This window comes from Haliaeetus albicilla, chromosome 15, assembly GCF_947461875.1.
Source record: "Haliaeetus albicilla chromosome 15, bHalAlb1.1, whole genome shotgun sequence".
NCBI lineage: Eukaryota > Metazoa > Chordata > Aves > Accipitriformes > Accipitridae > Haliaeetus > Haliaeetus albicilla.
The window spans coordinates 34887040-34899718 of record NC_091497.1 but is presented as its reverse complement, the minus strand read 5'-3'; the positions used below and the strand labels follow the sequence as shown (position 1 = coordinate 34899718).

Sequence of the window (12679 nt, the reverse complement as noted above, 5' to 3'; positions counted from 1 at the left end):
GTTTCATCTAAGGCCTGAAGGGATCTGTGCAAATGCAGCAATGTTGTATAAAATGAGCAAGTCCCAGAGGGACAGGCCTGCCTGAACAGTAACAGGCTGGAAAGCTGGGAGATTTTATGATTGTGCATCTTAGTCTGGACAATACCAGAAGGCATATTCTAAGCTTTTGTTTTCTGGTAGTGCTGTGGACTTCTCAAGCAAGGTCTTATAAAGTTTTTCCTGAACTAGTGAGGAAATAAGGATTGTGGAATATGTGCAGGAGGAATACTTATGCTTAAAATAGCATCATGAAGCAAATGTGTGTGGTGACATTTCATGTTACCTGACTGCAGTTGCTTCTATTAGTCACTTGCTTATCTGAATAGATCAGGCAAACAGCTTTAAAACCAGAATATTAGACTGTGGTATTTGTGAATTTCACAAATGAATTAATAGATTACTCAATTCTTTGCAAATTTTGCACATCCTCAAAGGTCATTTATATATTGCATGTGTTCCTCAAATGTTTCAGGAAGAGTGAAAGCACAAATAGTAACCGAAATAAGAAGCCTGGTTTAAATAAACAATTTATTTCTGCTAAGACAAGTCATTAATTGATTTATGGAAAAATTCCTTGGAAAGAATATATCAAACTTATTAGTGATAGATCTTTCAGTAGTAAAATTTAGAAGTTAACATATAAATTGAGAAGCAAAAAGAGAGTATGGGTAAGGATTCAGTTGCATCTCTTATATTTTACATTTTCCGGTTTTGAATTTGTCTTAGTACCCTGACACTTCTGTAGTTATCCCATGCACCAGTTATTACTGGATCATGGCTTCTATGAATTGCAATTCTGTACTGTTTCCTGATATTCTTACCACCTGCCTTGTCATCCCTGTGTTGTAAGAAGGTCACTGAAGGGTACATGTAATTCCAACTTCCAGGGACAGCCCTGAATAACTTGTTTATAAATTAATATTTTCTGCATTCTTTTTTGTAACTCATAGGGTCCTGGTAATCCCTTTTCTCATCTTGAAGGTACTCACTGGCTTCTCTCTCTAACTCAACAGAAAGACCCAGTTTCCTTATCATCCAGCCAAATCACTTCAGCAATGCATACAGTTTTTCACTGTACTTTTACTTATATATAAAAGGCCTTATACCCCCCAGCCAGTTCTCTGTGATGTTAATTAGAAGTTGCATCTTTTCAGAAGCTGTATGGCTTATTTTTACAGTATTTCTCTTTAGTTCCTTGTCTTGGCTGAGGTCATGAACCACCAATGTAACTGCTTCACCCTTGCACTATCAAAAAAAGCTGTCCTTTGTGATTTGCTGGTGCTAGGGCTGAGACCTGGATGAGGTCTGTATTGCTGCCCCTTTCTAGAAATCTAAACCACAGCACATCCAGAACATCCTTATTTTTAGTTCTGCGCTACTGATACCCCATGCTGCTTTTCAGTCGGTCAGTCATTGTCAACAGGAGGAATTAGGCCTCTTTTCAGCAGGAGTTATCTAATATTTGTACCCCACGTGGGCAGCACAGACTGATGATGAACTCTGGTTATGTCCACAGGAGCTTGGCACTCAGAGCCTGGGATACTGCACTGACTTCCAGGCAGTCCCAGGCTGTGGCATCAGCTGCAAAGTTGGAGGCGTTGAGGCTGTCCTGGGCATGGCTGATGAGGGTCTCGATAAGCTGGATGCTAACAGGAGCAGGGACAACACTGCTGCTCTGGGAGATAACACGCTGATCGCTCTCCCAGAATCACACGGTATGTCTGCCCCGCAAGTGACCGCCAGTCACAATGCGAGAGCTACTGAGTCAGCAATGCTGACCACTGTAAAACAATCCTATCAGACTAGGAACAGCAGAAAGGTGGATTTATGGCAGAAGGAGGCAAAGAACACGAGGGATAAAAATGCACCTTAACAAAAATTGAAGCTTTCTCTTTCCCCTACTCTCGATCTCTCTGCAAGTCAGAAACCTAAATAAGAATTTAGATGCTACAGTGATGGGTACTCGAAAAGTCCATACAATAAGGCATACCCAGCAATGTTCCTTTTGGATAAAAGAATGGTCCAGCAGAGAGCAAAGTTAGCCAGTTAGCATTATCTTCACATTTAGAGCAGTTACCTTTAACATGTTATCTTACTGCAACTATTTATAGCCTACCCTTTAGTTCCATATTAACTTGGACCTTTTGTTTTCTGTTCATATATCTCTCAAGGCACTTAATTAAAAAAAAAATCTATTCAGCAGACACACAATAAAGCGTGTTATATCTGCAAACTGAGTTTCAGTGCCTGATGTTTTTGATTAGGCCAGTACATTTGTTTCTGTTTCAGGCTCTGTGGAAGCTGCTTTGCTCTTTTGTAGTGTAGGAGACAAAGAAAAAGTATTTAAAGCCTTCCTTAAGAAGTTCATTAGTTCTCTTCAGAAGCTGTGGCTCCCCTGACCTTTTTGAGAAAGCTATTAGAAGAATTAAATAAAATAAGAACTTTAATCATCAGAAATGTGCCATTTGTGAATGGTATTAATGTAATATTTTCTCACCTGCTTCATACAGCTCTTGTGAAGTTGGATTGAATTCATAATGAGGGGCTCCACGTACTGTTTCATTGTTTGTTAGAACAAAACTACTTTTTTTCTTACCAGAAATAGCCTTGATATTTGAAAGAAGTCACTAGTTGTAAGAACAAAGCACCATGGCATTTACAAAATGTGCATACTGCACTTATTCAGAAAAACAATGCCAACTGGCAAATATAGGCAAATACTTCCATTAAGTTCATGATGCAGTTCTGTGTATAAACAGGCACAGAATGAGTCTTGAAGGAGAAAAGTTTTATGAGTCTGTCTTCAGGTAGTGCCTATGCATTTGTTTGGCCATGACAGCAGCCCTTCAACAAGACTAATTCTGTTTGTGTCTTGGGTGTGACCATTGCCAGTCCAGAACACACACAAAAAAGAAATTAGGAAAACCTCTTCAGAATATCTTTCTATAGCTAATGCAGCCTGATGTTGCCATCCTCAAACATCTCTGGCTTGTGTTCACTCATTTTTCTTTTTGTCTGTGCACAAAGGTCCATCAGCTTCTCATACATACTCGGTGTTGATTGGAAATCGTGAGTGGATGCGACGCAATGGCTTGCATATTGCAAATGATGTAAATGATGCAATGACAGACCATGAAACGAAAGGACAGACTGCCATACTAGTGGCTATAGATGGTAATTGCTCTTCTTTGGAGTGACTTAATAATCAGTTATTAATCAGTAGATCCTACCATGAAACGGATAAAAACAAACTCTGGAGCAATTGATCAGTGGCTTAGTGTCAAGAAACTACTAATCTTTTAGTGCAGAACTGGTTGTGAACTGCAAAGTATCAAGGTGTTCTCAAAAGAAGCTTTCACCTCAGAACAATGTTTGTAAGATTTTGTTGGGTAGTTTTTAATTTAAGTATTAATTTCTGAACTTCCTGTTGTCTAGACTGTTGTTCAGAAAAGCAGTGCCAGGGCAGTGCCACGTCCCATCCTGACTTTACATCACTTAAGGGTCACAGGCAACCTATTGCATCACTGATTTCAAAACATTTCATGAATAAACATGATGATTCATTAGGTCATTCAAGTAAAATAGATTAGACTAAATGAGTTTTGCTGGAGGGGTTCTGTTCTATGCTTCGCAGAAAGAGATCCCAGACAATACCTTAATATGAGAAACTGCTGTAACGGTGATAGATTGCCAGTGCAACTGTGATCTTGAAATGGTGCCTCTGATTCAATTACTGAATAAATATTCTTGGTGCTCCTAGAGAGCAATTTTGAGATGCATTTGCATGTCTCAGCCTGGGCTCCATCAGCAGTCCGGCAAAATCAAGTGCTCTTTGCATGAAAGTAAGGGCCCTGATGTACATCTGGTGTTCCTACTGCTGCTGGTGATAGCAAATAGAGATACAGGGGTGCAAAACCTACTTAAGTCCTTACCTTTGAAAGGTAACATGCAATGATAAACCAATGTGAGATTTTTGTAAGTCATGTGAAGGAAACGTGGATGCACTGTTGAGTCAATGTGTTGGAAGGCAGGTGCAACACTTCCATAGGAAAGTAATTAATTATAATAGAGATCCAGCTATGAAAGATTAGGGACATAAAACCAGATATCTATATGCTTCCTCCTGGAGGATTGGCTTCAACATCTGACCGGGGCACAAATACCAAAACTTTCTCTGGCCCACTATTGTATTTGTCTGTACCATAAAATTTAGAAGTCAGGCATGTTTAAAAGCTACCCTCATCTTCTCCCCTTCCTCCTGGTCCCTAAATATCAAAAGTGTTTGTTGTTCTATGTGAAACAGATAAATGAGAAAAGTGTGTGTGTGTGTGCGCGTGTAAGAAAGAGACCATAACTTAGAAAACTGTAGGCTTATGAGTGTCAGTATTGCCCAGAATGTGTTATTTCACAAGCCACCATGGTGTGATGGAGGTGAAGTCCCGTTCTCTTGCTGCCACTTTGCCTCCCACAGCTCTCTCTAACAGAGGATGTTTCTTTGTGCAGGTGTGTTGTGCGGAATGATTGCAATAGCAGACACTGTCAAGCAGGAGGCAGCCCTTGCTGTGCACACACTGAAAAACATGGGAATAGATGTTGTGCTGATAACGGGGGACAACAGAAAAACTGCAAAAGCCATTGCTACTCAGGTATCTGCTTCTTTGCATTTCAAAAAAATACATGATGAAGTTCTAAAACTCTGCTTACCCCAGTGAATTCAGAGCAGGAACTCAGAGTTTCCCTGGGTACGTTAAATGAAGACTAACTTTCTTGAATTGGACTGAAAATCTGGTCAGGTCCTATGGCATAGTAAAGGCCAGTAGCTGCATTAAGATCCCACTGAGGACAAGCAGTCAATACTTCTCCAGAGGTACAGAGTTTCTTGCAGTAATTAGTCTGTTGCTGAACTGAAGCCTCCCGCTTCCCTTCACTGAAGGGCAGTCGTGTTTGGTTAGTGATGAGGGAAAGTTCCTTTAAGGTCCAGTCCTGTTCCCAATAAGGGAAGTGGGGTTTTGTCATTATCTTTAAGGGTAACATAGTAATAACAGTAAGAATTATTGTTAAGAAGCATAGCAGTCTAAAAGAGTTTGGGTTTATATGAGGTTTCCTTGATCTCAAATGATAAAAGTTGCTCCAAAGGCAAAGCCAAATTCTCAGTCTACCTTCTTTTCCCTTCATTTCCCTCTTTCCCTTTGCATTGGTCTACTTCTAATCTACTTTGTGCCACCTTGCTTTCCTCAGGTATCCCACTACACAGCTAACTCAGCCAGCACTGTGGTATGCACGTTCTTGTATGTTGTGAGGTCTGTTTTGTTTCTCAGTGTGATGCTTTAATGCTTCTATCTTGTTTCATGCTTTTGCTTTTGTGTTCAGTTGTGGTAAAGTGCTTTCCCACCCAACTTTCTTTGTTAAGAAGTATTTCAGAAACAAGCTTCGATTTATGGTTCTAGGCCCTCAGGTAAAGTTTTCAAACAAGCTCAGTCTGTGCCAACCTACATTTTCTCTGAATATTTGGCACTTACTTCCTTTCCAATGGAAAAATGGAAAGTCAGTCCTAAAAAACTTTTTAAATGTTACTTTTTGAAAGGTTAAAAGGGAGCTTCTACCTTGTGTAGTGAAGAGAGCTGATCTCTGCCTGGTGAGGCAGCCAAACCAGGGCCATTATCCCAGCCCTCTTTAGTACACCCACCTGTTTTTCTACAACAGTGCTAAAGCCATTGGTAGCAACTCCATATTAGTTGCGATGTGGATGGGTAGAAGCGTTTAGCCAGCCATCTGCTTTATTTTTGTAGTCTCCCTGAGACTTGCACATACTTGGCATTTCTGTATTTCCCCTAGTGTAACTGCCCAATTGTACATGGTTCCAGCATTGCATTATCTGCTCGAGGGTAGGAAGACTCTACAGAGGGATCTGGACAGCTGGGTCGATGGGCTGAGGCCAATTGTATAAAGTTCAACAAAGCTCAGTGCTGGGTCCTGCACTTGGGTCACAACAATCCCGTGCAACGCTACAGACTTGGGGAAGAGTGGCTGGAAAGCTGCCCAACAGAAAAGGATGTGGGGGTGCTGGTTGACAGCCGGCTGAATATGAGCCAGCAGTGTGCCCAGGTGGCCAAGAAGGCCAACAGCATGCTGGCCTGCATCAGAAGTAGTGTGGCCAGCAGGAGCAGGGCAGTGATCATCCCCCTGTACTCAGCACTGGTGAGGCTGCACCTTGAATACTGTGTTCAGTTTTGGGCACCTCACTACAAGAAGGACATTGAGGTGCTGGAGTGTGTCGAGAGAAGGGCAACGAAGCTGGTGAAGGGTCTAGAGCACCAGTCCTATGAGGAGTGGCTGAGGGAACTGGGGTTGTTCAGCCTGGAGAAAAGGAGGTTGAGGGGAGACCTTATCGCTCTCTACAACTACCTGAAAGGAGGTTGTAGTGAGGTGGGGGTCAGTCTCTTCTCCCAAGTAACAAGTGATAGGACAAGAGGAAACAGCCTCAAGTTGCGCCAGGGGAGGTTTAGAATGGATATTAGGAAAAATTTCTTCACCAAAAGTGTTGTCAAGCATTGGAAGAGGCTGCCCAGAGAAGTGGTTGAGTCACCATCCCCAGAGGGATTTAAAAGATGTGTAGATGTGGCACTTAGGGACATGGTTTAGAGGTAGACTTGGCAGTGCTAGGTTAATGGTTAGACTCAATGATCTTAAAGGTCTTTTCCAACCTAAACCATTCTATGATTCTGTGATTTCACTGCAACTTTTTTGGTGCATCAAGCAGCACTATTACCTGAAAACTGGCTCTTTTAACCATCAAACCTTTACTGCCAGGGCGGTAGAGCTTCAGAAGCCCTGGGGGCATGACGCTAAGGGCAGAACATGGTTTGCCAGCATCTCTGCAGTTAAGGTGGAAGGGGCTGTAATCAGTCCCTTTCTTATGCCAAAGGCATTTTGCTCTTCAGCTTTCTGTGTAGCTTGCAAGTGTTGCCTCCACTGGAATCAGTTTGGTTGATCTTCCTTTGTTTCCCCTTCACCCAGAACAGCAAATGGCTCTTCCTTTCAGCATGAAGCGTATCACCAACTGTGTGTGTTTCTTTCTTTCTACATAGGTTGGGATCAAAAAAGTCTTTGCTGAGGTTCTTCCTTCTCACAAGGTTGCAAAGGTCCAGGAGCTCCAAAATGGGAGGAGGAAGGTTGCGATGGTTGGTGATGGAGTCAATGATTCCCCTGCGCTAGCCAGGGCCGATGTTGGAATTGCAATTGGAACGGGCACTGATGTTGCCATTGAAGCAGCAGATGTTGTTCTTATCCGAGTGAGCACTACAGTTTTGACCTGTCCTCTTTATCACTGACACTCCTCTTTTTGCTTTGGTGTTCTGAAGACTGCATGTGGAAAACTTCCAATGCTCTTCTGTCTTGCAGAATGACTTGCTGGATGTAGTTGCCAGTATTCGTTTATCAAAGAGAACAGTTCGAAGAATCCGAATAAATCTGATCCTTGCCTTAATTTATAATCTGCTTGGAATACCCATAGCAGCAGGTATGTGACTGCCAGAGCTCAGCCTGTTGAAGACAGCAGCACAGTTGAGCTCTGTGGTGCCTTTCACAGGATTTCCTGCTCAAGGAACCAAAGAGAGGTTCCCAGAGTATTTAGAACTTGGCAGAAGGAGGACAAAATAAATACGTTCTTTTTTCTTTTTTTCATGTTGTAGAAAAAAATCTTAGTTCCCCAAATTTTAAACTCTTGGGAATAAATTCTCATATAATGAAATTAAAACCATGCTTTTATTTCACATAGCACTACTTGGGGATTAGTTTCTGTATATTCAAATGCAGCTCTAATCAGAGATACCATCCCACTTCTGGGTGCTCCCTCATTTATTCACCCCGAATCACGCATTTTCTCTCCTACCACTTGAATTCTCTGCTTTTCTCAGACATTGTCTCATACTCCAAATTCCTCCTTAAAACTTACTTCAAGCACTCCTCTTTTTCTTTAGGAGTAACTTCTCCCTCCTTTGCCTGGACTATTGCTTTGTCTTTCTGTTGCTTTTGCTTTGTTTCATATGTGCAGAGTAGCTGGAAGGGACGAATAGTCTTACCTTGTGGCCGCAGTCTTGTAGCTCAATTGGTGCAAAGGTCATCCCTTGCAACGGAAGGGACGTATTTAAAACTAAGTGAGTAAATACATATCAATCTAGTTGTGTTTATGGAGGTCTCAGCAAGTCATGTTGTAGAACAGCTGATCTGTTCTATGATATGCAGGGACAGAAATGTCTGTATTGGGACAGGCGGCTCTGGCTCACGTCCATATGTTTTTTTGCTAGGTGTGTTCATGCCTGTTGGCCTCGTGCTTCAGCCTTGGATGGGATCAGCTGCAATGGCAGCTTCTTCTGTGTCTGTTGTGCTGTCTTCCCTGCAGCTGAAATGGCAAGTTGTCTTAACCCTAATCAACTGGGGAACTGTAGGCAGCACCGCTGCTCATACTCAAGTGAGACGTTACTTTGGGCTTCGTATACCTAAAAGTACCTGACAGTCCTTTAGCTTGGGGTTGTTCTCTCTAATCCCTGGCTCCAAAAGAGACAGATGTCACTGTTATGAACAAACCTGGACTAAGACAGTACCATTCTGGACCATTCTTTACCTAGCAGCTAAAAGTGTGGCTGGATGCCACCTGGGCACCTGTGTTGGAGATCTAGTTCAATACCAAGTGAGGTAATGATCAGTACTGGTTTTGCTGTGAATATCAACTGAACAAATCATTCAGAAGATAGTTCTCCATAATGTAGCAGTAGATGTTTTTTAAAAGATTTGTACCTGTTTTGATTTTTTTTTTTTGTCTATTTAATTTAGCTAGAGAGAAGCAGAGAAGCAGTGTATTTAATCTTTTGCACCTTGCTAAAGTGTCTTCCTCTATTGTTTTGGAAGTGATTCCGAACCAATTTCTGAACTATAACAAGGTTTTTCAAATTCTATTAATTTTTTTATGCTACATTTTTTGGGTGCAGTTACAGTGGACCTGTTTTTAACAGCATTGAAAGCAAACATCTTTGAAAAATAAGATGTCTGAAGTTAGTCCAAACCTTCACATATTTCTACTGTAGATGGGGTCTTCTGTAGTGTGTAGTATAGTATAGTACAATATAATACAGTATAGTATAAACTAATATAGGAAATCTGTTGCTGCATCATATTTCTGATCCTGCAAATGCTCAATGAGACCACAATCTAGAATAAAAACTACATACGTGCTCATGTCTGTTTGGAGAATCAGCCCTACCACTACAGGATTTTCATCCTAAACTTTCTGTGTGTAGTTATCCAAAGGATGAGAAATTTCTGTAAAGGGATTCCTTTATTCTCCAGTTCTTTTGATCTTGTGCTCTTTATGTTAAGTATCAGACACCATTGTGGTTAGATATTGAGAACCCCCCCAAAACATATTTGGCTTCAGACTTATGAAAGCTGTATTACAGTATACTCTATAGGACAATAATCTTTCCTGAAGCTTCACATCAGCTGAACAGAACTTCAGTTTCCAAAGAACACAATAATACATATATGTGAAGAAGACCATGCATACTTGCCATTGCTGGGCTTTTCTTGACCTAGAATACATTGAATCAGAAAGTGACTTTTGGGTTATCAAGTCCATTCCCCTGCAACTGTCTACTACAAACCCTTTCATAATTCATCAAACTCATAAATTTTCTTAAAGAACCTCACTTTGAGGTCCCACTCTTTTATTATTGAAATGTCTTAATGCCGTGTGACCAGTACTCTTAGCCGTTAACATTGTGTCTGAAGTGCAGGAAACATTTCGGTTATCAGAAGTTTCTGATTTGTTCTAATGTCTAAGACTCTTCTTGGTACTAAACATCTTTTCTCTTTCTCTTCTTAGTTATAAGAAGCCAGACACAGAAAGTTATGAAGCACAAGCTCAAGGCCGCATGAAGCCACTTACTCCTTCCCAAATCAGTGTTCATATTGGAATGGATGATAGGAGGAGGGATTCATCCAGACCGTCTCCTTGGGATCAGATTAGCCAAGTGTCTCTCTCTTCCTTGACTTCAGACAAGCTGCCAAGACGTAATGGTTTTGTTGAGGAGGAAGGGGACAAGTGGTCATTGCTCATGAATGGAGGAGATGAAGAACAGTACATCTGAAGCACTATATTCTTAGTATAGGAGGAAACGTTCCTCCTCACCAGTGATGGGACCGACTTATTTCATCAGGAGCTTCAAGGTTGTAGGTGAAGTCATTCCTTCAGCTCACAAAATTGCAACTCAGCTCGATGTTGGGTTGTATGGATTGTGGATTTTTTTCAGGTCACCAATTATTTCTAGTCACGGAAAGAATCTGTGGCTCTATAATGAACTGGCTCCTCTGCACACAGCAGTTAATGAAATAATGTAAAATTGTACTTTTCAGAGTCTAAAAGAATTTCTCTCTTCTGGACTGTTTGCTGGGCACCAAATTTCATACTTTTCACTCTTTCTAACTTTATTCTTTCAAGAGCACATGAAGCAAAAGTATGTTCAGAGCTGCCAAATATTAATTTCTGTGTCCAACTGAAAATGGCCATGGCATAAGGAGCTCTGTGGTCGGAATTTGTATTTCTACACAGAATTCTAACTAGTCACATCACTGTGAGAGCACTTTGTATTTAGGATTCATGTGCGTCTCCTTGGACCAAAAATGCTTTGGTGTTTCACTAACTGTAACTCTCTGAATGGTCTCTTTCAAAGATTTTCACTTGTTTTCAGGTATTGCATCATTTTGACGCACATTTCCATTGCTAAACTTGTTCTGTCATTCCCACTGCTCTCCTAGATTTTCTCTTTTGCTCCATATGAGCCCTTTTTTCCCCTTTTTTTGCACAAGATACCTTCTATGAGTTGTTATTATGTTTACAGATATTCCTGTTTGGGACAAACTCCTTTAAGTCACCAGGAACTTTTCCATTCCTATTGAAGTCCACAAAGGCAGAGCAATTCCTGGTCCAAGTTAGCATATCCTTTCCCTGTGGATACCTTGCAGGACCCCGTGAAGCTCCTGACAGTCGAGCGGTTGTCTGTCTCTTCCCTCTGACAGAGTGAAAAATTTATGCCAGTGTGAGCAAAGGTGGTATTTACCATGGTGTGACTGAGAGCAGAACTAGCACTGCTGTGACTCCAGCATGGCTGAATGGAGCGAGTTTATTGCATAAGTTAACCAGCTTGCTGGTTGCTTAAAATGGAGCCAAAAGTTTAAATGGTAAAGGTGGAAAAATGGCCTTAAAATGTGAGGCTTCTATTTGCTGTCATATAAATAACCTTTTCTGATGACAGAAGGACTTGAACTAAGATTTGTAATAGCTTGAATTTTAATGTAAATTTGCATTCATGTTTTGAATCGGTTTTAATTTCCCTCTTTGCTCTAGTTTAATGAGAAATCAAGGTGCTGAACAACCCTTTTTTCACTTTAATGTTTTTACCAAAGCTTGCAGTAACTTTGTCTCTGTGAATGTCAAATTCATCCCTTAACACTTTTTTGAGTCAGGACAGTAGGAATCAATGGCTCTGGTGCACTGAGTTGGGTCCCAGGGTGCTGCCTTTCCCAACTGTGGGACTTTGAAGTAAGGAGACCAGAGTTTTATAGTCCAATCTAAAAAGTGAAAAAAGAGGAATTACTATGCTAAACAATGTGAAATAACCACTTACTTTTCATTGACTTAAATATAGAGCTGTTTCCAACATGAGTTCAAATCCTGCTCCTCCTAATGTAAAAATGAAAAACAAGCCAGAGAGGAAGAGAATTGTGCTTAAAGCATTGGACAAGTCTTCCTATTCTCTCTTCCTCTTAGTACTATATTTGAGCTCTCCTTAACAAACATTGACAGCACTGTCTTAAATATAATTACAAGTCAATTTTAAAACTGTAAAATCTTTCACAGCACACACACTTTTCAAACATGCTGTAGGTGCCTGTACATGTCCCTGTGGGGAAGATGGCCTACTGTTTCACTGTTTTATGTTTTCTTACCAGTGCTTACAGTAAAAATACTGTGTTTTTTTTTAAAAAAACAAACAAGCAAGCAAATAACTTTGTGTCTTTGTTTTTATTTTTTTGGAGGGGTATAGCAAAAAAAAAAAAAGAGTATAAGCAGCGATTGTTGGATTGCAGGATACATATGCATAAGAGAGATTTTGTGACTGCTTTGTGATCTATTTCAGGCAGGATGTATAGCAGGGGAAAAAGAGACAGTGCTGTATTGTATGCTGAGGCAGGTGAGGTTGCAGGCATGTTGAAGGGTGGAATTAGGATTCAAAATCATCTTGAAAATTTGGACAGAACTGAAAAACTTTGCAAACAGGAGACAGAGGAATTAAAGGTCAGCTTGGCAGAAAAAGGTCAGGTAGTTGGCTGGCATTCGTTTTGTGACCCATTCTAACAACATAGTGATGCTGCAAGATGAACAGACACATTGAGATGTATGAAGACTGTATCATCCATATGACATAAAATAACTCTTTCTGTTCAGCTCTGGAGAGGCATTAGCTGAAATATCAGGTCTAGTTTTATATGTCATACTTGTTACGACAAAATGAAGACAGTTCAGAGAAGAGCAATGAGATTTAACAGAAATCTAGAAAACAGGAGAACATAAGTCCATGAGCAT

General features: G+C 40.8%; 1 protein-coding gene across 5 annotated transcripts in view; it reads left to right on the top strand.

Moving 5' to 3' along the window:
• Nucleotides 1-12090, top strand: part of ATP7B (ATPase copper transporting beta) — a 45706-nt gene extending 33616 nt beyond the window's left edge. For 3 of the 5 annotated variants that reach the window (XM_069802764.1, XM_069802762.1, XM_069802763.1), the window contains 7 exons: nucleotides 1556-1754; nucleotides 3067-3213; nucleotides 4543-4685; nucleotides 7128-7331; nucleotides 7441-7558; nucleotides 8346-8448; nucleotides 9920-12090. In XM_069802764.1, coding sequence (XP_069658865.1) covers nucleotides 1556-1754; nucleotides 3067-3213; nucleotides 4543-4685; nucleotides 7128-7331; nucleotides 7441-7558; nucleotides 8346-8448; nucleotides 9920-10184 — 1179 coding nt within the window. In that variant the 3' untranslated portion in view covers nucleotides 10185-12090. Of the gene's footprint in view, nucleotides 1-1555; nucleotides 1755-3066; nucleotides 3214-4542; nucleotides 4686-5277; nucleotides 5386-7127; nucleotides 7332-7440; nucleotides 7559-8092; nucleotides 8196-8345; nucleotides 8449-9919 lie in introns of those variants that run through there. The other 2 variants (XM_069802765.1, XM_069802766.1) reach the window with 2 other exon arrangements.
• The last annotated feature ends 589 nt before the right edge of the window (nucleotides 12091-12679 follow it).